This window comes from Argentina silus, assembly GCF_951799395.1.
Source record: "Argentina silus genome assembly, chromosome: 1".
NCBI classification, from domain to species: Eukaryota; Metazoa; Chordata; class Actinopteri; order Argentiniformes; family Argentinidae; genus Argentina; species Argentina silus.
This window is the reverse complement of record NC_139655.1, coordinates 12,884,580-12,910,442: the sequence shown is the minus strand read 5'-3', so window position 1 is coordinate 12,910,442 and position 25,863 is coordinate 12,884,580. Positions and strand designations below refer to the sequence as shown.

At 45.6% G+C, this 25,863-nt stretch overlaps 1 protein-coding gene across 6 annotated transcripts in view; it reads left to right on the top strand.

The window, feature by feature from the left end:
* Positions 1-25,863, top strand: part of clcn3 (chloride channel 3) — a 32,864-nt gene that overhangs the window by 3,765 nt on the left and 3,236 nt on the right. The window contains exons 2-14 of one of the 6 annotated variants that reach the window (XM_083675744.1): positions 1,139-1,314; positions 11,470-11,630; positions 14,201-14,300; positions 14,693-14,880; positions 15,180-15,302; positions 16,859-17,065; positions 17,287-17,367; positions 17,700-18,245; positions 19,318-19,504; positions 19,799-20,197; positions 20,445-20,661; positions 22,383-22,458; positions 24,756-24,803. In XM_083675744.1, the coding sequence (XP_083531870.1) occupies positions 1,155-1,314; positions 11,470-11,630; positions 14,201-14,300; positions 14,693-14,880; positions 15,180-15,302; positions 16,859-17,065; positions 17,287-17,367; positions 17,700-18,245; positions 19,318-19,504; positions 19,799-20,197; positions 20,445-20,661; positions 22,383-22,458; positions 24,756-24,770 (2,460 nt within the window). In that variant the 5' untranslated portion in view covers positions 1,139-1,154 and the 3' untranslated portion in view covers positions 24,771-24,803. Of the gene's footprint in view, positions 1-1,138; positions 1,315-5,519; positions 5,886-11,469; positions 11,631-14,200; positions 14,301-14,692; positions 14,881-15,179; positions 15,303-16,858; positions 17,066-17,286; positions 17,368-17,699; positions 18,246-19,317; positions 19,505-19,798; positions 20,198-20,444; positions 20,662-22,382; positions 22,459-24,755; positions 24,804-25,863 lie in introns of those variants that run through there. The other 5 variants (XM_083675741.1, XM_083675742.1, XM_083675745.1 and 2 more) reach the window with 5 other exon arrangements.

Below are 25,863 nucleotides of genomic sequence, written 5' to 3'. Positions count from 1 at the left end.
TCCTTCCGCAGAGCCAGCAGTGCCAGCCAAGCTCATACAACTGAACAGAGTGTATTAGATAGAGAGGATTACATTTAGTTACTGCTCTGCACACCGCAGCAGAGGACCACATCAGAAGTTACCCCTCTGAAATGGGATCAGTCTCTCTCTCTCTCTCTCTCTCTGTCAGTACATTGGTGACTCACTCATGTGCCTCGAGATGAAGTGAAATCTCTGTCTTTGATTTGATAGTTCTCACAGGATTAAGTTAGTGTATTGATGATGGTACATGCTAGGAAGTCACCCTGTATGATTCATCACATTGTATCATTAGCCTAACCCAGTGCCCACCAGGGGGAGATGTTGAAAGCAGAGTGAGGTTTGTGTAATACTCTGTATTAAACCAGCATACCGTCACAGAAGGGGGGATGTATTCACTCCTGTTCATGGTGTTTGTTCATCCTAATCCCCTGGCTAAAAATACACCCCGAGCTGTTTGGCTGGTCACAGAAATGGGTTGGTTTGTTTTCATGAAACGTCATCAAAACGGATGCAACAAAGAGACCTGGAAAGGTAAACAAACGATTAATATAAGAAGCGATATGTCCCTCTGAGTTGGAACCATACAAACAGTGTAATCACACACACACACACACACACACACACACACACACACACACACACACACACACACACAGGTCCTCTCTGTCAGACTCACACAGACAGAGAGAGAGATCACAAGAGGTGTTTTTCACAGTGTGGGTCTGAGGAGGACTATTCATCACCACCTTGACAGGGAGGGACGCAGAAGATGAGTTTACCGTCCGCTGCCGTTTATCCTCCTTCTCCCACTGCTGTCTGACACCTCACACTCATCTTGTGTCCTAATGACCCCTTCGTCCTTCCTTCCCCTCCGCCCATTCCGTCTTCACGTCCTCCAGAACTGGAGACAGAGACACCAGGTTTGGACTGAAATCGAACCTGCTCATCCTCTCTGGGTTGAACCAGTTTGTGTGTGTGTGTGTGTGTGTGTGTGTGTGTGTGTGATTGTGATTGTGATTGTGATTGTGATTGTGATTGTGTCTGACTGTGACTGTGTATAACTGAGTATGTATGTGTGTATGACTGTGTGTGTGTGCATGTGCGTGTGTGTTCCCAGGGCACCGTGTAGCTAAATGGAGTCGGAGCAGCTCTTCAACAGGGGCTACTACAGGAACAGCTACAACAGCATCGCCAGTGCCAGTAGTGACGAGGAGCTGCTGGATGGAGCAGGGGTCATCATGGACTTCCACACCACCGAGGACGACAACCTGCTGGACGGGGACGCCTCCCCAGGTAGGATCCCCCAGCCCGGACCCCCACCTAGCACCCACCCTCCGTCCTACTCCCATTCCAGGACCGTGGCTGCTGTCTAGATCTAGATGAAGAGGGTCCCTCCTGGGAGCCTCACATTGGACGTTGGGGTCCATGCCACTGCATCATGCAGCATGACCTCGCTGGTTCGCTGGTCCTCACTGCTGATCCGCTCCACGCTGGCTGGCTGGCCGGCTGCCTGCCTGCCTGCCTGCCCTGTGATCTGTTGCCATGCTGTGTGCCCCGATCCTCCCTGCTTTCTGCCTGTCAGCCCCCTCCATGCCACCCCTCATCCCCCCACGTCTCCTGCCTGGTCCTGCTCCCAGTCATACCCACCATACCCATACCAGTGGTTGGTTGGTCACCCTCTTGCCGTTTTCCGCATGTGGTTTTACTTTGCACTTCCAGTTATTTCCTTACCTGTCCCTATTTCATTTCGTTACCCTCCTTCCATCTTGCGTTTCATTTGGTTTTACAGCTGCAGCTTCGCCATTTCTTGATGTTGTTTTATTTTGTTATCCTCGTCTACCGTAACCACCGTCACTGCTCTGTTCCCAGTGCTCCAGTGCTGGTTTACTTCGTGGTCACCAGGCCGTACTCCACCTGCAGCTTTGCTGAATGGGGCATTTATAGCCTATCATTTGCTGCTATTCTGGCTGTGGATTCTACCATGCAGCTTTGAGATGTGACCCTTTTTCACACATGTTTCTGATGATGTGATTGGACCCTCACACTATACATTCTGCTCTGTAGAGGTGGCCTGTGCTGTGCTGTGTGATTCAATGCCATCTTTTACATTCCTGTCCTGCCACCTGTTCCTTACACTCCCTCTTCATACAGCACATCATTGGCCATGTGTGGTCATGGTGATGTGTCATATGAGGTGACTCATCAACATCTGACACATCCTTCCTGTTCCTGTTCCTGGACTGCTTCCTGTGCTGATTCATGTTGCAACACTTTCTGCTGCTGTAGTTTGGCTTGTTGCTGATCATAGAGAAACAGCTTCCTCATAATAGGGTTATGGTGGGTCAATGTTGGATAGGCTACTGTGGGGAGCCTGCACTGGGAATGTTGCTGAGTAATTTGAGGCTTGAACGTCTTTGAAATCTAATTGAATGCTGCCACATAAATGTGTTTTTTAATGTTTTTTGGCAGAAATCCACGTTTTAATGTTGAGGTAGCACTTGGCAAACTATTTGACAGTGATTTTAGGAGTGTTTGAACTGTGTGTGTTCCTGCGTGAATGATGGAGATATGTTTACTAATGGATCTAAAGTGGAATACGGACTGCCTGTTGTCTTTTATTGGGACTCATGGGATGTATTTAAAGTATAACTGAGTTGTTATTTCTCATTTCCCACAGCTTAGTTTACCTTGGACTGAGCTTGACATTCTCTGCTCTCTACACAATCCTCTTCTTATCCTCTGTCTCTCTCTCAACAGCGCTGTGTAAATGCACAGAGGTCTTTGTGTGTGTGTGTGTGTGTGTGTGTGTGTGTGTGTGTGTGTGTGTGTGTGTGTGTGTGTGTGTGTGTGCTCATAAGGGCCTCTGTGAATGCAGTACAAAGAGTTATTAAGCTCATCCCCAGTGAAGCAGCACTTGGTCAGTGTCCAGGAGTCAATGAAAGCATGTGTAGAGAGAGAGGGGCACTAACACTACTGGCCTAACATGGTCCCATAATGTCTCTACACACCAGACTGTTGCTTCAGGCCACAGCACTATGTAGCCTAGCCTAGTAACAGTTTGTTTCTGCTTCAGACAATTTACCAGGTTTTCTTGGCAACAAACAACTGGCAGATGTGAGCTTAAGCATGCCCAGATGAAGGAAACCGTTTGTGACGGACACAGGTTAGTGAATATGTTGTCCTACAGTATAACTGGCAGTGTAGAGACATAAGGGGATTCAGAGTAGATCTATCAAGTGTGTATAATTGATGAGGTAGCGGAGCATGCTGTATAGTAGGGCTGCAGTCAGGGTGACCAGGCTTTGTTCAGTAGGACACAGAGACGTGGGCGGGACTTGTGTGTGTGTGTGTGTGTGGGCTGGGATTGGGTTACAAGGTCAGTCCATAATCTCAGCCCAATCAGTGGCCTCCATTCTCTTTGCCTGCAATCTGACCCACAGGTTGTTTAGTATCTATGGCTTGATCATAGGGCCAACAGGTTATTCAAATTAATTGTCGTGATGGCGATCCAACCATGGCCATGTTTCTCAGGGTTCTTTCTATGACAAGCCTCCATTCTTCAGATCTATTGCGTAACCTCAAGGGTAATTGTACGTATTGCTAAGGTTAAAGTAAACTTTTTTAGATCCAAATAAAAAATGTTGTCATGGTGATTGAACATGCCGAAGCTGTCCGTTAGCTCAGACATGGCAGGTGTTCTGCCTATTGGGAAATCCAACTCTTATGAAGTGACACTCCAATGTGTAAACACACCCATTAGCTATGAATGACAAGGGTGAAATGCAGTGATGACAAATTCCCATGAACCAGTTTGGCAGCTTGACATCCAACCAGCATAAGATAGCAGTTCAGGGAGTATGTGTGTGAATATCCCTGTGCTAGCTGCTACAGTACTGTAGAGTGTACACACTATTTTGTGTAGTGTTTGCCTGTCTCCCTGGTGCTATTTTTGTGTCCCATGCATGGCGGGTGTGGACCCTTCTATGGCCCCGCTGGTGTACAGTGTCAGCCCTCTGCAACACGTGGGAATGTAGCTAGTTAGTGCTGTGAAGTGGAACTACCTGATCCAAGCATAGAGCCCAGAGAGGAATGGAGCTGTTGGGCACTTCAGAATACTCTAGAACTCTCCTCTGGTGGAGTTAGATCCATAGAACAAGAATCACTTGAATTCTACTGCTGTTGATCTATTTGTTGGGCTAGGGAAGGAGCTACTGATGGGTGACATCACCTGTGCCATCGCCTAGCAACAGGAACAGTGTTGAGAGGTAAGGGGTGGTTGCTTTGAGAGTACCAGCAGAGACAATGGTTGGTTTTTCTAACCTCTCTGCTCCAATTCTGCTTAACTCATCAGTGATCGAAACTGGATGTTCCTTTCCCTCTCTCAGTGACAAATGTTGTTTTAGAAATGATAGTACATTTCAGGCGAGACCAAAGGCTACAATGAATGAATGTAGTCTACTTGATCCTCAGACGTAGTCTGACTGAGGGAGGACTGGTATAGAGGACATCACATGGAAGACTTGTGATCAACATGCTGCCAGTGACCACATGTCTGTCATTGCCATCTTGCTCTCTAGTGAATGAAGTGATAGAGCTGCTGCAGCGTACACACACACACACACACACACACACACACACACACACACACACACACACACACACACACACACACACACACACACAGACACAGAGAGATAGATATAGCAGTGTTCTGCTTCATGACACAGGGCTATGAAGCCTTCAGATGAAATATCACACAGGGTTTCATATCCTCCCTGCTGTGAAGAGGGTCAGAGACAGTCCCAGACATCATCACTCTCTCTGACAGTTTATGGGAGTCAGTTGGCATGTTCTAGGTATTTCTCTCTACCCTGCTGTGGTTCTCATGGTGTGGTTCTGCTGCACTAACATTGCACTCCCTGTTTGTTTCTCTGAATTCAATTCTTGAAGGTTATGGGCAGAAAACAGGTTTCTCCAACCCTGAAGTGGACTGATCGATCCTTTGTGTTTCAGCAGCAAATTAAAAGGGCCATTGACTGTGAAATGATCAATGCAGATCAATATATTGGCTATGGTGCTTTATGCTGATGTGTATGCTGTGTTGCACTGTGCTCTTCAGTGATGAATGAATCCATATTTAGCAGAGCATTATTGTACATCTGACAGGCCGGCCCACCTTTAAACAGGCTTTGCCTGCCCGGGCTGTACCACTGCATACACTGGCAATATACTTCCCTCTGTCCACCCTATCCTGACTAAGAATAGACTCCTATTCCCCCTCCCTGCCCACCATTGTCAGCCAGGCAGGCAGGGCTCGGCAAGGCTCAGCCATCTCCCCTAGCAACCAGGCGGGCCGTCCAGCCTCGCGCGATCATTTTTCCTGTGATGACATCATCAGCCCCTTAACAGTCAGCTGCTGCAGTGGAGAGAGGCTGTGTGGCCCAGCTATAAGAGAGAAGGAGGGAGGGAGCGAATAGGGATCAAGAAGGAGGGAGGGAGCCAATAGAGACCGAGAAGGAGGGAGGGAGCAAATAGAGGAGGAGGGAGGAAACACAGAGAAAGAGAGAGAGGGGCAGGGAGCCAAGACAGAGGGAGCTCACGCACACACTGTACTCACATACACACACACTTGCACACACTCAGTCACATAAGCCTACGCACACAGCCAGCTAGTCTCTGTATAGCTAGTAAACATGGCAGCAGCTTCTGATAAACCCACTTTGCAGTGAGCTAGCCTAGCCTAGCCTTCTTTCTCCTCTGGCTGTGTGTCGTCGACATGGAGGAGGATATATCCGCCGACCCCTATCTGCCCTACGACGGGGGAGGGGATACTATCCCCCTGCAGGAGATGCCTAAAACAAGAGGTACGCCAAGAGTGACGCCCCCCCCCCCCCCCCTCTCTATCTCTCTCTGCTCTTTCCTTCCCCTCTTCTGTCTCCTGCTGGATGGAGGTTGTAGTCTGTAGTTGCTTTCCATCTAGCTACGCAGTCATGGCGGTGGTTAAGCTAATACTCCTCCTGCTGCTGCTGTTGTTGTGTTAATAGTGTGGACCTTATGACTTACAGTAGGAGGACTGTCATGGTGAAAAGCCTGGGTGTCTGCTGTGGGTCACACAGTGTGGTGTTATCTAGGTGTCATTCTTCCACCGTTACCTTGTTTGTCGATGATTAACCTTGGCTGTGTGTGTGTGTGTGTGTGTGTGTGTGTGTGTGTGTGTGCGTATGCGTGTGTGTGTGTGTCTTATCTGATCTCTGTAGTGAATTAGCTGGGTGTGTATTCTTACAGGAAGGCTTAGCTTACTGAGCTAGAAACAGCAATGACAGAGAAATAATGTGAGCCTCCATCTTTATTCTCTGAGAAGGAGTAATAAAGTGTATGTGTGTATGTGCGTGTGTGTGTGTGTGGGAACACCACTATAACAGTCTCCAGATGTTCTTCTTGCTGCGTAGTTTAACATGCAGCAGTGTTGTGATGGTGAGAACCTGTTGTACAGATCAGGGAGAGATGTCTGGTCTCGCTACACCTCATTCTGCACATACTCTCGTCCTCTCTAAAGCATCTGCTGTCCTTATGACCAATACAGAAACCTTTGAGCAGTTTTAACAGGGGCTCATCATTGAATGGTGGTGTGGGGGTGAGGAAGTAGTTGTCTTTATGTAAGACAAGATTCCCTAAGGAATAGTACATATCACATATTGAATGGATGAGCCACCACAATGTGCACATTTACCTGTCAAAACCACAGCTTCAGCTCAAAGTGGAGAAGGAGAAGAAACTACAACTAACATTACCCAGTTGAAAAAGGCCCAGTCATCTACTCGCAGTTAACAGTGATGCTCCTTCCCTAGGGGGTGTGTTTGTGTATGTTTGTCTGAGGTTGTGTGTGTGTCTGTGTGTGTCTGTGTGTGTCTGTGTTGGCATAGACACCAAGGCCTCGTTAGATTCCTATGGTGAATGAGCAGAGACAAAAGCCCAGTGATTCTGCCTCAGTGGTTCTCTCTCTACAGATCCTCATCCTCCTCTTTCCTCTCCTAACTTGGCCTGAGTCTCTGTAATGAGGTACGTCACATGCTCACATACTGTAGCCCTGGCCTGCACCGAGGGGCCCAGGGTTCTCCTGGCCTGCACCGAGGGGCCCAAGGTTCTCCTGGCCTGCACCGAGGGGCCCAGGGTTCTCCTGGCCTGCACCGAGGGGCCCAGGGTTCTCCTGGCCTGCACTGGGAGGCCCAGGGTTCTCTTGCTTCTCCTGCGGGTCCTCTAGCTGCTTTACTCTGCAAGCACTGAAGTAATACTGGAGTAATGCACAGTAAGCACCTGTGTGTGCACTAAGCCCTGACACAGAACAGAACGGTCGCACTTCAGGAAACTGAAACCTCAGCCTAAACCACACTGTGTGTGTGTGTGTGTGTGTGCATGTGTGTTGCTGTTGCTGTTGTGTGGTAGCATGTTGGTGTTGTGTGGTAGCAGCTGTCCCTGTTGGTTTCTGTTTCCATAGTGTCATCATTCAGCTGGATGCTGTGTATTAACCTGCAGGGTGACAATGGTGAATCCTCTGAATCATTTTCCTTTCATTATGAAGCTTTTGTTATAGCATAATATACACTCACTGAGCACTTCATTAGGAACACTTGTACACCTTCTCATGGTGGAGGTGGTGTAATGGTGTTGCGAATGTTTTCTTGGCACACTTTGGGCCCGTTAATACCAATACTTGAATGCCAGAGCCTATTTGAGTATTGTTGCTGATCATGTGCATCCCTTCATGGCCACAATTTACCCATCTTCTAATGGCTACTTCCAACATGATAATGCACCATGTCACAAAGCAAAAGTCATCTCAAACTGGTTTCATGAACATGCCAATGAGTTCAGTGTTCTTCAGTGGCCTTCCCAGTCACCGGATCTGAATCCAATAGAACACCTTTGGGATGTGGTAGAACGGGAGATTCACAGCTTGAAAGTGCACCTGAAAAATCTTTTTGTGTGATGCAATCGGGTCATCATGGACCAGAATCTCAAAGAAATGGAATCAATGCCACTAAGAATTAAGGCTGTTTTGAGAGCAAAGAGAGGCCCAACCCAGTATTAGTATAGTGTTCCTAATAAAGTGTTTGGTGAGTGTATATTGTATATCTGTATCTTTTAAGTCTTGCCATGAAGCGTAGCAACCTACGGCTGACTGGCTGACATGGTTTTAGCTGACTCCACAACAACACAGTCTGATGTGCACTGGTCTTCCTTAGGAAGGAAGGAAGGAAGGAAGGATACCATTATCAGACGAAAGCTATTTCACCCAGTTCTCTCTCAAAGCTACTTCTCTTTCCCACACTCCGACATCAAAGGGCTTGATATAATAGCCTAACCCAGCTAATACTTTCATATTTGAAAAACTTGGTCTAGCCTACTTGGATAAGGTGAGAGGTCTGAGTCTGATATTCCTTTTTCCATTTCACTGGGAGTAGCAGCAGCCAGGTAGTGTCATGAAAAATACTGGTTGGGCCTAAATCAGAGAATATGATCAGTGTTGTTAGTTTAGTCTACTTCAGTGTTTGCTCTCTGTCCTCTGTTATCCCAGCAGCCTATGTGATCTAATCATTCACTAGAGGCTGAGCTTTGGTCAGGTAACACAAGGCGAAACAGGTTTCCCTAGTATTAGGTATTAACTTAGCTTCTTAAAACTCGTTGTAGCATGCTAAGCTGATGATTTGATTTCATTGATTGTTGTAAACAATGACAATATACAACCCATAGTTCCTCAATCTGACCATCTTAGTCAAGCAATTAGCACCTGAGTTCCTCTCTTTATATGCAACATACCTTGTTTCATGACATTCTGCCAGACCACTCAATATTAGCCTGAGGCTGGCAAGACCATACACACAGGCCCTGTGGCTGTGTGGCCCTCATTAACATGCAGCGGGTTAATATCACACTTTGCTGGGAAGTTCAGCAAGTACATATGAGCATGGTGGTGATGATGATGATGGGGCAAGGTACTAACCACTGCACCACAACTCTTTCAGCATGGTGTGACTGACCACACGCCAATGGTCACACTGGCGGAACCATGGGTCATTGTGTGGCCTGAACATGATCCAAGGCAAGTGACTAGTGTATCATCAGGTTAACACCCATTTCCTGCTGGTAGTTTCAGGGACACATTGCTGTGTATGTTGTGTGAAGTCATAAGAGGGCCACTTCCATAGGTCATGCTCCAGAGGTAGGCCAGCTAGATCTTAGCAGGGTCAGGCCCTTTATTGCAATGTAGCCTATCTCTTGCAGTGTAGCCTGTGTAGCCTATCCCTCTCTCTCTCTCTCTCTCTCTTTCTCTCTCTCTCTCTCTCTCTCTCTCTCTCTCTCTCAGGCAAACTACCCTCTATTGTGGGCTTTATGTCTCTATAGAGAGGAATACAATAATTTGCACAACAAAGGGTGGACCTAATTTCATGCATGCCTCCAATTGTTTTTAAGCACATACTGAAGACTGCTCTCTCTCTGCTCTGGAGCAACAATAGCGACTTTGTTGTAGAATTCTCTCCCTGAGAAAATCCCACATATTTGTAAATGTCAAAACTGCACTCAGCATTTTATTTATTTTTTTACAAAGTTCATAATTCTGTCTCTCTCTCTGTGCTTTTTAAAATATTGATGTAATCCCTAACATAGAATCCTGTGAAAACGATTCAATGCATTAGATGATGCACTTTATAAATTACCGCATTTCTATGTGATGTTTTTTTAAGTATTGCACTGTGTTTTACAGCAGTGCTGTGTTTCTCTCACGTACACTGCAGAGATGACCTACCAAGATGGCTGCCCAGTTGTGTGCAGTAGCTGACAGAGAGAAGCCCCTAGGCCACCTCTGCTCTGTCTCTGTCTGTGTGGCGTGTGTGTGAGTCAGCCAGTCAAATCTATGCAACTGTCACTAATGTTCTAATCTAACTACCACAGTCAGACTGAACAGAGCTGGACAAGCCCTATTTGTTTTGATGTTCATAATGATCATATAAAGTAGACTATATCGTAATATATTTTCTTTTTCAAATCCTATTTTTTCCTGTCATTCATTCCAGGCTATTGGAACAATTGGTTTCATGAATTAGGCTGTTGCACAACAATGTTCTCAATGGAATGTTTTTTTTCTTCTTTTCTGCTCTTGCACAAGAGATCAATTGATCAAGCTAGAAGTGTGTTCAATATGAGCTGCTACAGAAACATGCTTTCATACACTCTTGGTGTTAGACATCTGACAATCTACATCCTGTGATATGAGCCAACCAGCATGCCCAAGATAAACACACCTACATTGACAAGGATGCCAGACTGGTGAACAGTAAGCTTTGTTTCAGTCGCTCAATGAGTGGATTTGTCATTGGTCAAACTGTGTGTGTCTGTGTGCATGCATTTGTGCGTGAATTGTGCGTAATTTTCTATGCTAAAACAGACCACTCACTTAACTAGATCAAATAGTCTACAAATGCAGCATTATAGCCTGCCCTAATCTATGGTCAGTGTTCTCCTAACTCTTTCACTGCTTTACCTCTGTTCCCAATCCCTACCACCATCACATTTACACAACAGAACAGCCTGTTATGTACACAGGCATGTGACTGCAGAGAGCCTCATGTCCTTGTGGTTATTTTTATGAGGAACGTTATCAGAGATTGTGGAACAGGTTTCGAAGAGGTAACCTCACAAAACATTTAAACTTGCTCCTTAAACCCAGAATGGTCCTTTAAAGGAAGTCTTTAGATCTTGAGAACTACTGTTCTGACCTAGAGGACTGTGAGTAATTAGGTGAAGGGAATGTGGAAGCTGTCTCATGTAGTGTTCAAAGCCTTTGGTTGAGCCTGTTCTTAGCTTCTGTATGAGACCTGCTATTGAAACTCTGCAACTGTGACTCCATTTTGGCTCTGACAAGCAGGTTATGTCGGAGTGCTGTGCTGTGGGTGAGGGTGTAAAGCTGATTAAGCTACTGCTACACGATTATGCGTCAGTATACAGTACTGTACTGTAGCTACAGTCTCGACAGCGCACAGCTCTGTTTGAGTTGGAACAATCCGGATGGGCCTTTCTCAATGTGCAACACTCAGCCAGACAATGTCATTATTTTTCATAAGCCAGCGTGTGCTGTGTCTCTAATTGGGTGGATAATGGAACAGATATTTAGTGCTGCTAGGCTGAAGCACATTGTAAAGACGAGTCTCTGCTCTCTTGGGTATTGTTTTTTTGGAGCGTCACATGCACTAGCGACCAGACAGAGTGCTGTCTCTCCCCCCAAGAAAGAGAGTATGTTTATTGTGTATGTTCTCCTGCAAAATAGATGCTGCCTAAGTCAGTAACGGCCGGGTCATTTTGCATCCGTCTCCCAAGGTGTTTAAGGGCCAGTAGTACACCATAGTGGCATGTCTCTCATATTGAGTCTCTCTCTCCCTCTCTCCGCTGTAGGATCTAACTACGTCATGTCGAACGGGGGCGGGGTGGTAAGTAGCTCCACCCACCTGCTGGACTTCCTGGAAGAGCCCATCCCGGGGGTGGGGACCTATGATGACTTCCATACCATCGACTGGGTGCGGGAAAAGTGCAAGGACCGAGAACGACACCGCAAGGTAAGGCAACAGGACCCCAACACCAATCCTATAGTAGGGAGATCATCACATAGAGCTGGGGCCCTGGTTAGTTCATATGGTCAAGACAAACTCCTGGCCATATCCATAACCGATACACAACCCTATCAAAGGGCTTAAATTAGGTCCTCCTCTTTCCCCCCCTCTTACGTCTCTAAAAAGTCAATGATCCATAAACTGATATCACAGTGTATAGGACAGAACACTCACAAAGCAGCAGCTTCTGACCCTCTCTCCACCCTTCTGGGCTGGATGGGACCAACTCAACAGCCCTGAAGACCAAACCGATACGACAGTCTGAATAAGTCCTCTTATGTTCTAGCAGTAATGTGATTTCCAGGGCTGGCCATTCTGTGGTTATTTCTTGCCTGTGTTTTTGTGGAGGTCTTGTGATTGAGGAAGGGGGTGGGGGGGGGGTCTCTACAGTGTCTGCCAGGGGTCATGTTGGTGGTGTTAAGTTGGATAGAAGGATGCCAGGTTTATACAGTCATGGCCAAAAATATTGGTACCCCTGGACTTCTTTCAGATAATGCACCACTTCTCCCAGGAAATTGTTGCAATTCTAAATGCTTGGATATTCACATGTTTATTTATTTTGTTTGCATTAAAACAACACAAAAAAAGCAGAGGAAAAAGCCAAATCTGATATCATTCCACATTTAACTCCAAAAATTGACTGGACAAAATTATTGGCACCTTTTCAAAATTGTAAGAAATATTTGGATTTCAAGAAGAAGATCAAAGAATTGTCAAGGGATTTGAGAACCACAATTGTGGAAAAGCATGGACAATCTCAAGGCTACAAATCTCCAGTTCTTGTGTCCACTGTGCGCAACGTCATCAAGAAGTTCACAGCCCATGGCACTGTAGCTAACTTCCCTGTATGTGGACGGAAGAGAAAACTTGATGAAAGATTGCAATGAAGGATTGTTCGAATGGTGCATAAAGAACCTTGATCAACTTCCAAACAAATTCAAGCTGACCTGCAGACACAGAGTACAACAGTGTCAGCTTGCACTATCCGTCACCATCTGAATGAAATGGGACGCTATGGTAGGAGACCGAGGAGGACCCCACTGCTGACCCAGAGTCATAAAAAAGCCAGACTGGAGTTTGCTAAAACTTACCTGAGGAAGCCAAAATCCTTCTGGGAGAACGTCCTGTGGACAGGTGAGACCAAAATAGAGCTTTTTGGTAAAGCACATCATTATACCATTTACAGAAAACGAAATGAGGCCTTCAAAGAAAAGAACACGGTCCCTACGGTCAAACATGGTGGAGGTTCACAGATGTTTTGGGGTTGCTTCATGGCATCATGAAATCTGAAGACAACCAAAGAATTTTGGAGCGCAATGTAGGGCCTAGTGTCAGAAAGCTGGGTCTCCATCAGAGGTTATGGGTCTGCCAGCAAGACAATGACCCAAAGCATACTTCAAAAAGCACCCAAAAATGGTCTAGGACAAAGCGTTGGAGAGTTCTGAAATGGCCAGCAATGAGTCCAGATCTAAATCCCATAGAAAACCTGTGGAGAGATCTCAAAACACCAGTTGGGAGAAGGCACCCTTCAAAACTGAGAGATCTGGACAGTTGGCAAAAGAAGAGTGGTCCAAAATTCCAGTAGAGAGGTGTAAGAAACTCATTCATGGTTACAGGAAGCGATTGACTTCAGTTATTTTTTCCAAAGGGTGGGCTACCAAATATTAAGTTGAGGGTGTCAATCATTTTGTCCAGTCCATTTTTGGAGTTCTATGTGGAATGATATCAGATTAGCCTTTTTTTCTCTGCTTTTTTTGTGTTGTTCTGCAAACTAAATAAACATGTAAAAAAACATGTGAATACCAAAGCATTTGGAATTGCAACAATTTTCTGGGAGAAGTGGTGCATTATCTGAAAGAAGTGCAGGGGTGCCAATATTTTTGGCCATTACTGTACATGCATACAGAAAGAGCCACAGCATAGTGCAGGGAGCGCTGTTTGTTTGTCATAACACCTCCAAGAATCTAGCCTCTTAGTCTTACCACCAGGAATACTAACCTCATACAGTATGGTAACCTCTGTTACAGCTTTGATGGCCGTGTTTCCTGAAGAGGACATTTGGTTTTGTTGCTCTTCCGTAAACTGACCTGAACCATATCATGATATTATCAGTCTCTTGTCATGTTGGTTTGATATTGTTCGTAGTCTAGTCTAGTCAAATGTTTATGATACAAATATGTACGCCTCAGTCCCCACACCCTCATACAGAACTTAGCCTGTATCTATGCGGAAGCCATCTTGTCCTTTCTGATTATAATCAACATGGTTCCTAGATGTTTTAATCACCTCTTTGTACATTTGAATGTCATTTGAATCTTTGCCTGAAGGGCTTTTATGCTGTACTCACACCTGCCAAACAGTAACATTCATGGCTGGTCTCAATTAGACACACTGCAGTTTCAGCACTGGTTCTATAAATGACCCCATTTTGTATGTTGTATGTCACTGTAACCTATTTCTTTTCATTGCGTGCAGGCCTATGTTTCTTACCCTGCTCTTGCTCTCTGTGTGTGTAGATCAACAGTAGGAAGAAGGATTCGGCCTGGGAGTTCACTAAGAGTCTGTACGATGCCTGGTCGGGATGGCTGGTGGTGACGCTGACAGGCCTGGCCTCAGGTAACACACACACACACACACACACACACGCATACGCACCTCCCTTCCACCTGTTGTTTACTGTACAGTCTTCTGACCTTATTTTGGTCTGCAAACTGTGATAATAGCATCAACCTAGCAACAAGCCCATCTATCAAAACAAGGGAGCCACATGAAACAGATAAACCTGTTAACTGAGCTAAATGAATCTGCAGTGAAATGGCTAATCTCATTAGCAGTCATACAGCTCTTAACTCAAGGCTTATGCTTACCAACTGTCATTTCCATGTTCTCATCCTCCTCTCTCTTCCTCCTCTTCTTACTCCACCTTATCCTCATTCTCAACACTTTTCACCTCCTCCTACTCCTCTTCCTCCGCCTCCTCTTTCTCCTGGTCATCCTCGCCCACTCAGGTGCCCTGGCGGGTCTAATCGACATTGCTTCCGATTGGATGAACGACCTGAAGGAGGGGGTGTGTCTGAGTGCCATGTGGTTCAACCACGAGCAGTGCTGCTGGGGGTCCAACGAGACAACATTCGCTGAGAGGGACAAGTGTCCCCAGTGGAAGAGCTGGGCCGAGCTGATCCTGGGTCAGGCCGAGGTGAGAGGACTGATGACACTTCCTGGTTCAGTCACCACTATACCACTGTTTAAACTCTGCTTGAGGTTTTAAGTAAGATATGGTTTTGTAGGGTAGTTTTTACATCCCTGAGTGCATGTATGTCTTTCCATATCGTTGAGTGATCTATCTATGTTCACGAGGGTCCTTAAACCCTCTTAGCTTTGATCACTAATTTACTACTTAGGTATCAGTCCATCTGTTTTGTACTATTGTGAATGGAGGGCCTCACCTCAATTGTAAACAGTGTGTTTATTGGTGCTCTTCTCTCCTCCTTCCAGGGTCCTGGTTCCTACATCATGAACTACTTCATGTACATCTACTGGGCCCTGTCCTTTGCCTTCCTGGCTGTGTTATTGGTCAAAGTGTTCGCTCCCTACGCCTGTGGCTCCGGTATACCAGAGGTAAGCTTTGGATGATGCTGTAATGACATTAGATGTTCCTTGACCTTTGTAAAGTATATTACCAGAATGTCTATCTTAATCCCCTGGAACTACGGTTTTTCAAAATATGAATTCTGATAGAGTTGGCCACTAATAGATTAGAAGAAGAGAATCAATATGCAAAGTATTATTCATAATCAGTGGAGGTCGAAATCAAAGGACAAGCTCATTTTAATCGATGGAACGGCTTGAGGTATGGTATAACACATGTTTGATAACATTCCTCATTCCATTACATTCCATGCATTACAATGAGCCCGTCCTCCGATTTCTACCTCCACCAGCCTCCCCTGAAGGGCATCCTTACTTGAGGCTATTTCAACAGTTAGTGAGATGATTTATAGGAGAAGACCAGGCATGAAAGACAGCTAACTCTGTCCTTCCAGGTCAGTACTGCTTTCTTAGCAAGATGGAGGACTGACTCTAACTTCTGTGTCCCTGGAGTAATCACTTCCTGCAGTACGGGGCAGCACGTATCAGTGCTTTCACCTGTACTGTCTGCCCCTGGCCTGCACATATCCTAGGCCCTTTTCAGTTGATACTAATACAGAACATGAAAATGCACGTGTGTACTTATTGGACATATTCATGTTGTATCCTACCGTTTTCTCTGTTTCGTGCCTAAACACGAGCCAGCCTCAGAGATCCAGTTAGGCAGGACAGTTTGGGAGGAATCAGGAGTATTGATGCTGTCTGTCCCAATGGGAGCTTTAGCTAGGGATCAATTCACTGCAGATCCCACAGAATGGGGCCTCACAGGAAACAGAATGTATATCTTTATTAAGAGAGTTTTATCAGTTGTGAGAGAAATGGGGGAATGGATTTTCCAATGCAACTCAGAGATTGTACAGTAGGGCTTTCCGCTAAACTATAGCACTAGCTGTGGCATGCATTGGATTGATGGGAGTCGTAGTTTAGACATGTCATGTACCAGTACACTTTTGAGATATTTTTTTTTTTATCTCAATTTCACTAACTTGGATAAACAATGGTTGAATCAAAATACAATGCAAGAATACTAATGCTGAACCATAGTTAAACCATTAAATGATGTATCCATTTATGTTTCCTTGGAGTGAGTTGCTCTCTTGTAGTCACTGTAATCCAGGTGGGATTGGTTCCTGCTGTGTAGGAAAAAGCCAGGTCTCCGTAAAGCTTTAGTTACAGAGAGAGAGAGACATTTTACAATATCAGACATGACTCCAGCCACCTGTCATTTCACTACTTAATTGATTCTCCAGTGTCTGGGGTTTTCTATGTACAGTATGGGCTCTCTGTCAGCCTCATTTACAACTACATTGTATGGTAGCATTATTTGGGAAGGCTCAGTAAAGCGATGAATATTGCTAATTTAGGGTGACTTGCAATGAGCCTTGTGGGTTTGTTTTCCCTAAATGGTGGATGTGGTCTTGGGGACTTCTTGTAACACTTTGACAACTGTCTCTATCTGTTATATGAACATGTTTGCTGCCTGTACTGTACACCCATAACACACCCTCTCTCCTGTGTCCTCCCAGATCAAGACCATCCTGAGTGGGTTCATCATCCGAGGCTACCTGGGGAAGTGGACCCTGATGATCAAGACCATCACCCTGGTATTAGCGACGGCGTCTGGCCTCAGCCTGGGGAAGGAAGGACCCCTGGTCCACGTGGCCTGCTGCTGTGGGAACATCTTCTCCTACCTCTTCCCCAAGTACAGCAAGAACGAGGCCAAGAAACGGGAGGTAGGTTGCTAGTGTACAGTGATTATATGGTTTCCTAGACTGTGACGATGTATCCTGAAAGTGTGTCTCTCAGGGGTGCTGATCACTGAAGTAAGATATGGTATGATACTGTACAGTAGGTCTATGTGACAACCTGGATCACACTGTCTACTATTTACTGTATATTCTCCCTATGGATGCCAATTACTGAAATTACTGGTGTGTTTGTTGTGCCTGTGCAGGTCCTGTCTGCTGCGTCAGCGGCGGGGGTGTCGGTGGCTTTTGGTGCTCCGATAGGAGGAGTGCTCTTCAGCTTGGAGGAGGTTTGTTACATACTAAACAAATGAATGTGTGAATGTATGCTTTTGTATTTCATACTGAACTCATTTGGCCAACATGTGAGCTAGCAAGTGTATGTGAGTGTGTATGTATTTGTATGAGCCCATTCTCTCAATTTCCTGCTATACCAATCTTTACCAATACCAATCTAGTCAGTTACACGTGACTAGTCCTTATGTTATTGCAGCTAATACTTTCTTTTTGTTTATGTGTCTGAATTAGTCTGTACATTTACTAATAAACATGTTCGTTATATACTTTACTATATACTCTATGTTCCTTTATCCTCTCCTCACCATGACTGTGTGATCCTCAGGTGAGCTACTACTTCCCTCTGAAGACCCTGTGGCGCTCCTTCTTCGCCGCCCTGGTGGCTGCCTTTGTGCTGCGCAGCATCAACCCGTTTGGCAACAGTCGTCTGGTGCTGTTCTACGTGGAGTACCATACCCCCTGGTACCTGTTTGAGCTCTTCCCCTTCATCCTACTGGGGGTGTTCGGTGGGCTGTGGGGGGCCTTCTTCATCCGCGCCAACATCGCCTGGTGCCGCCGACGCAAGTCCACCCGCTTTGGCAAGTACCCGGTCCTGGAGGTGATCTTCGTGGCAGCCATCACAGCTGTGGTTGCGTTTCCCAACCCCTACACACGACAGAACACCAGCGAGCTGATCAAGGAGCTGTTCACTGACTGCGGGCCGCTGGAGTCGTCCCAGCTGTGCCAGTACAGGAGTCAGATGAACGGGAGCAAGGCATTTGTGGAGGTTCCTAACCGCCCGGCGGGGCCCGGGGTGTACGCGGCCATGTGGCAGCTCTGCCTCGCCCTCATCTTCAAGATCATCATGACTATCTTCACTTTTGGACTCAAGGTGAGGCGGGACTAGTGTTGCACGATACCCTGCTGCAAAAGTATCACGATACCCCCAAACTATTTAGAACCGTTTTTAAAAATTGTTTTACCATAAATGCCTGACGCAGTATTTACTTTGAGCTGTGCGGAATATTATCTTATAAGTGTAATTTGTCTATATGCTCACGGGAGGCGGGGGCAGTGCGCTCTGGCATGCACTCTGCATGCATAGTGGTCGTATGTAGCTGGGAAAGACAACGCTAAACAATCACACACGTGGCGTTGATAACAGGAGTTCAAATCACGACAGGTCAGCGAAGACGTCTGATAGCTAAGGATATGCTTAGATACATGACTTGATAACATAACATGTTCAGGGAGGAAAATTAAGTTCTTGTGAAGTTACTTGGAAATAATTTCTTGTGAAATCCTTCTTCTTGTGAATTGAGTTAGATTTAAAAACGAAATCTCAAGATTAGGTTAAAATCTACATACCATAACAGTGAAATATTAATGTCATTGAGATAAGAGATAAGATATAACCTTATATTTTGTATCATATTGAATGAATGTAAACATTCATAGAATTATTTTGTGTTCACTCGTGTTGTTCAGCATAGTATACTGATTAAAATATCAGTTATAAATCTCATTATGGATTCATTATGTTTTTTTGGTTGTTAGGGTATCGTTTAAGAATCGAAATTGGAACTGCTATCGGTATCAAAGTCAAATGTTTGGTATCGTAACAACACTATGTGGGACAGGGGAGAGTAGAGATGCTGGGGGTTTAGAGAGGCTCCATGCTAGGGTCAGGTAGGTGGGATCTAATGGATTTTTTAGATCTAATGCAAGATTTTTGGAAAGGGGGTCTTACTTACTTTCCAAATGTGTCCTAATTGGAAAATAATCCAATTGATATGATATCAGAGATTAATTTATGACAAATGGAATTGATCCCTGAGTGTTTTCATTCTGACACATGGATGTGTTTGCTAGGACTGTGTATTGATCCCTGAGTGTTTTCATTCTGACACATGGATGTGTTTGTTGGACTGTGTATATTTGACCCTTATCTTTCCTCTCCTCAGGTTCCGGCAGGCTTGTTCATCCCCAGCATGGCAATCGGGGCGATCGCTGGGCGCATCGTTGGCATTGCTGTGGAGCAGCTGGCGTACTACCACCATGACTGGTTCCTGTTTAGGGAGTGGTGCGAGGTGGGCGCTGACTGCATCACCCCGGGACTGTATGCCATGGTAGGGGCGGCCGCCTGTCTGGGTGAGTCTGGTTGCCTGTTAGTCTGGCTGTCTGTGTATTTGTCAGAGAAGTGTCTTCATATCTGTCTTTCAGTCATTTCTGTCTGTGCAATTGACTTTAGAGCTTGTCATTAGATAAGGCTAACTCTCCCCTCTCTGTAACACATTTGTGGCATTTGTCAGTGTAATAAACTGCTGTCACTGGCACTGCTGTCAAGGTATTCTGTAAGACTTCTGCAGAGAGGAAGAAATCACAATGTTTTTCTCCTTTTTGTAATCTCTGCTTCTATGTCTGTGTGGTTGTGTTGTGGTCCAGGCGGCGTGACGAGGATGACCGTATCTCTAGTGGTCATCGTGTTTGAGCTGACAGGTGGGTTAGAATACATCGTGCCCCTCATGGCGGCTGTGATGACCAGCAAGTGGGTGGGCGACGCGTTTGGACGCGAGGGTATCTACGAGGCGCACATCCGCCTTAATGGGTACCCCTTCCTTGATGCCAAGGAGGAGTTCACCCACACCACGCTGGCGCGGGAGGTGATGCGACCGCGGCGGAGTGATCCTCCGCTAGCGGTGCTGACGCAGGACGATCTGACGGTGGAGGAGTTGCAGGGGATCATCAACGAGACCAGCTACAACGGCTTCCCCGTCATCGTGTCCAAGGAGTCCCAGAGACTCGTTGGCTTTGCCCTGCGCAGAGACATCACCATCGCTATAGGTGAGGAGGAGCTGAGGGGGGCACTCTGATCCAATCTGCCCAGTTGTACTTACAATCTATTTCTACAGTGTGTTCCCATTTTTCCCATCAGTCAGTCTTGAAGGAGTACTTGACAGATAAGATTCTGATATTTATTGATATGGATCAATGTGCTGGTTCGGAAAGCGAGGCTCAATGTCCCTAATAATGTTTCTCTGTCTCTATCTATCTCCCCCTCATTCTACACCTCCTCTCTACTCCTCTACAGAGAATGCCAGGCGTAAGCAGGAGGGCATCATGCTGAACTCGCGGGTGTACTTCACTCAGCATGCGCCCACCCTGCCCGCAGATAGCCCCCGGCCCCTCAAGCTGCGCAGTATTCTGGACATGAGCCCCTTCACTGTCACCGACCACACCCCTATGGAGATCGTGGTGGACATCTTCCGCAAGCTGGGCCTGCGCCAGTGCCTAGTGACCCACAACGGGTGAGACACGGGGAGGGGGGCCAGGGGGCAGAGGGAGAATATATGAAAAGGGAGTAGCTGCCTCCAAAAAGGAGGCCCAGGGTGGAAGAGGGGGTTGATAGAGGGTAATGGGGTGGGAAGGGGGTCTTGGAGGAGCGTGATCATGAGGATGAGTAGCTGCCTAAAAATGGGTAGGAGGGCTGGTTGGGAGGAAGGAGAGGGGAGTTGGAGAAAGAGCGATGTCTGGGGGAAATAGACGCTCTTGCATCGCTGCCTTCCCCTGTAAACCTCGACTAACATAACACCTCAACAGCTCCAGTTCCCTCTCACAAATCTAACACACACTCACACACACACTCACACACAGACTCACACACACACACACACACACACACACACACACACACACACATTCCCTCACTGCAGGGGATGCATGCTGGGAACCCTGCGATTGACCCTGTACACCTGCATGGCCTCCACTAACTGTGCTATACTCACCTACTTTACCTTATACTGCTACTGGATGGATAACACACAGTTGTTTCAGTAGTAGAGAATACGCTCAGCAGTATACTTCTAGTCCACAGTGATCATACACAGGACAATATACTGTAGCCTAGATGGTCATTCTGACATTCAAGAGGAAAGGAATTCATTGAGATTGATTGTCTCATTGAGACAGAGATTGCTAGACGAGAAGGTCTTCGTCAGAATCAGATCATGTGAGCTTGAGTCAGGACGTTGATGGTTGTGCTCAATTCCTGTAAGTGCTGAAATTTTTATGATGGTCAGACCATCACATGGTTGGTTTGTGGTCGTTAATAGCAGATGGATTATTACAGCACTGGTTTCTGAACTATCACTCTTCAGAGCCACCTGCTGGTCAAAGTGAGCATTGTAGGAGAAGCGGGGTAAATCATTTGACAACCTCTCGTCTTCGTTGATGTTCTAGGTTTATTCTAGATGCAAAGTAAGAAGCTGAGAGTAGTAGAGTGACTGACAGCAGTCCATTGTTTTAAGTTTTCCATTTTCAAAATATATGTATTTCTCATCTACCCTTCTCTGTTGTTTGACGCCATTTTTCTTTCTCTTTTGATTTGACACTCATTGTCCATACACCGGTTTGATACACACATCAGGAATGCATGATCACTTAGAGTCCTACATTATTTACCCCATACCACCTCTCTCAAGATTAGATTTCCATCACAAATGATTGACAATTAGAGTGAATGGTTTGCACAAGTAACACAAGTAGTGTATGCATTCAACTGACACCCACTGATATAAAGTCACTATTTGTAAGTAAGTAGCCGGAAGGATGAGCCAGAACGTAGGGTAGGAGCCTATCTCCAGTTTCTGTAGGACGCTGTCTATTTATTTATACATTTTTATTTATTGTTTATTTATTATTATTCATTATTATTATTAATATTATTCATTTTAAAGTATTACTATTATGATATGTATGTTTATACTACAATCACTTTATGTTCTGTTATGTTTTGTTGTATCATATTAAGTTGAAGTATGCTTAAGTTATCCCTATATGTTCTGTATGCTTTCTGCTGCTGTGTGTGTGTGTGTGTGTGTGTGTGTGTCTCTCTCTCTCTCTCTCTCTCTCTCTCGCACACTCTCTCTGTCTCTCGTGTGCTCTCTCTCTCTCTCTCTGTCTCTGTGTGTTGTTGTTGTTATTGTTGTTGTGTGACAGGCCATCTCCTGAGTAATGGTGTGTGTTGCAGGATTGTGTTGGGCATCATCACTAAGAAGAATATATTAGAGCATCTGGAGGAGCTCAAGCAACACGTGGAGCCCCTGGTGACTAGCCCCTCCCCCTGTCCCCTCCCCTTTCCACCTCTTAGGCTCTTAGGCCCCGCCTCTTAGGAGGGACGCATGAAACTGTGTGAAAAGTACTGACAGTTCCCGTCCAATAGACAATAAGAACCCTTTGCTTCTTCCTATTTCACTCACACACTCATTTTCGGGGCTTTGGTGTGAAATGTGCATTCACTTCTCCGGATACCTTAAGCACCAGTGTCACTCTTCAATGTCCCACTTCATGATCATCATCATCATCATCAGGCTTTGATTGACTACAGCTCTAAGATCGGATTACTGTATGTAAAAGCTCTCTTTCTCTTCCTGGTTTATATGGGTCCTGTAATGTTGGACTTCTATGGGAACTGTCATCTAAGGCTTGAGTAGACACCCTTACTGTGGCTTCAGAACCATTCCCATCCAACTACATCCTGTACAGTCCTGGCACTGGTAGTGTTGAGCTGCTTCACATGTTAGCACAGTCTTCATAGATAGAAGCATGAATACACCTACATGTACAGTACCAGTCAATAGTTTGGACACACCTTCTCATTCAATGGTTTTTCTTTATTTTTTTTAAATTATTTTCTACATTGTAGATTAATATTGAAGACATCAAAACTATGAAGGAACACATGTGGAATTATGTAGTAAACAAAAAAGTGTTACACAAACCAGAATATGTTTTATATTTTAGATTCTTCAAAGTAGCCACCTTGTGCTTTGATGACAGCTTTGCACACTCTTGGCATTCTCTCAATCAGCTTCATGAGGTAGTCACCTGGAATGGTTTTCCAACAGTCTTGAAGGAGTTCCCAGAGGTGCTGAGCACTTGTTGGCTACTTTGCCTTCACTCTGCGGTCCAACTCATCCCGAACCATCTCAATTGGGTTTAGGTCGGGTGATTGTGGAGGCCAGGTCATCTGACACAGCACTCCATCACTCTCCTTCTTGGTCAAATAGCCCTTACATCGTCAGGAGGTGTGTTTGGGGTCATTGTCCTGTTGAAAAACAAATTATGGTCCCACTAAGCGCAAACCAGATGGGATGGCATGGCATGTCGCTGCAGAATGCTGTGGTAGCCATGCTGGTTAAGTGTGCCTTGAATTTTGAATAAATCACCAACCAGCAAAGCACCCCCACACCATCACACCTCCTCCTCCATGCTTCACAGTGGGAACCACACATGTAGAAACCATCCACTCACCTTTTCTGCGTCTCACAAAGACACGGTGGGTGGAACCAAAAATCTCAAATTTGGACTCATCAGACCAAAGTACAGATTTCCACTGGTCTAATGTCCATTCCTTGTGTTTCTTGGTCCAAGCAATTCCCTTCTTCTTGTTGTTCTTCCTCAGTAGTGGCTTCTTTGCAGCAATTCAACCATGAAGGCCTGATTCAGGCAGTCTCCTCTGAACAGTTGATGTGTCTGCTATTTGAACTCTGTGAAGCATTTATGTGGGCTCTAATCTGAGGTGCTATTAATTTGCGGTTTCTGAGGCTGGTAACTCTAATGAATTTATCCTCTGCAGCAGAGGTAACTCTTGGTCTTCCTTTCCTGGGGCGGTCCTCTTGAGAGCTAGTTTCATCATAGCGTTTGATGGTTTTCGCGACTGCACTTGAGGATACATTCAAAGTTCTTGTAATTTCCCGGATTGACTGACCTTCATGTCTTAAAGTAATGACGGACTTAGTTGAGTGGTTCTTGCCATAATATGGATTAGAACAGTAGTCGAATAGGGCTATTCACTGTATAGAACTGTGTACCAACCAACCTCTGCACAACACAACTGATGGTCTCAAACACATTAAGAAGGCAAGAAATTCCACAAATTAACTCTTGACAAGGCACACCTGTTAATTGAAAACCATTCCGGGTGACTACCTCATGAATCTGATTGAGAGAATGCCAGAAGTGTGCAAAGCTGTCATCAAAGCAAAAGGTGGCTACTTTGAAAAATGTCTTCAGTATTAATCTACAATGTAGAAAATAATAAAAATAAAGAAAAACCATTGAATGAGAAGGTGTGTCCAAACTTTTGACTGGTACTGTATATTTCTATTATTCCCCTGCTCTCCCTATACGTACAGTCATGTAGTCATGCCTGTCTGTGTGTGTGTGTTTCACTCTTCATTCCACATCACACACACTCACACACACACATTAGTCATTTCACTCTAGAAGCTCACACAATATTACCTCAATTAATGACTGATGCTTCTTCCTCTTTTTGTTTTGTTGTTAAACCCCTCCCTTCCCTCTCGCCCTCTCGCCCCCGCGCCCTGGGTCTCTGCAGATCGATGACATCTGACCTGACGTGTAGCGCCGTCGCCTTAACTGTTTGGCGAGTAACCGCCGTTTGGGAGCGGACTATTGTTTTTGTTTTTGTTTTGGGGGGGGGGGGGGCATAGAGGGCCATCCTCCCCTCCACACCTCCCCACTCTGCTGCTGTAGCTCCTCTGTAGTGAGAGAGTGACCTTGGTGTCGTGGTGGTGTTATTAGTGGGCTAGAAGAGTGTGATGATAATACCTGTAGAGGTAGTTAGCAGCACCTGTGATCCCCCACCCTAAACTTCCCCCTCACCCCTCATCCCTAACTCCTGCCCCCCACCCTCCTGACCTGATCTGATCTGTGTGTGGCGTTTCACCAGTGTTTCATGCCTCCTGCTCAGTTACTGTAGCTGCAGCACTAACCCCTCCTCCTCCTTCTACAGGCCCGCCCTTCAACAGGCCACCTCACCTCTACTGTCTCTACATTCCAGACCTGAGTCTAAATAGTGTTTTGTTTTCATTCAAATACCAGTACTTCAGGTGCTCTTGATATAGCTTACAGTGGAAACCATGGAACAGTCCAGACTCTCAAAAATGCTAACCTTGCCCATCTGGCACATCTGGCAGGCTAAATGAAGCCCACCTAAAGTATTTTGAAAGGAAAAGCTATGCCATTTGGAGCCAGGTCTGTACTGTACTGTAGCTCTGTAGTAGACAAACAGCCTCTCCTCACTACTCTTGGCTCAACTCAACTGCATCCAGACTGTCTCACCTCTCCCTCCAATGTCTCCAGATATGTCACTACAACACTGCACTTTAACTGAAACATTTTCATTGTTGAATTCAAGAGCACGTGTTTAAATTCATTACAAGAAGTCAATTCAAAATGAATGTTGTCTAATTGGCACAATGATGTGTATTTGCACACTAGTTTCACAATGTTTTAACACTGTAATTGACTCTGTTTCTAGAATTCTGAACATTTTCTTTAAATTTCAACCTAATGTAACTTGCAACGTTTTCTTGAATTGGCATGGGAACTGTAGCTGGGTGTTCACAATGTTTACTGGACACAGACCCGGGTTGGTTGGTTGGTTGGTTGGTTGGTAAAGCAGAGGTGTTCTGTCTGTCTTT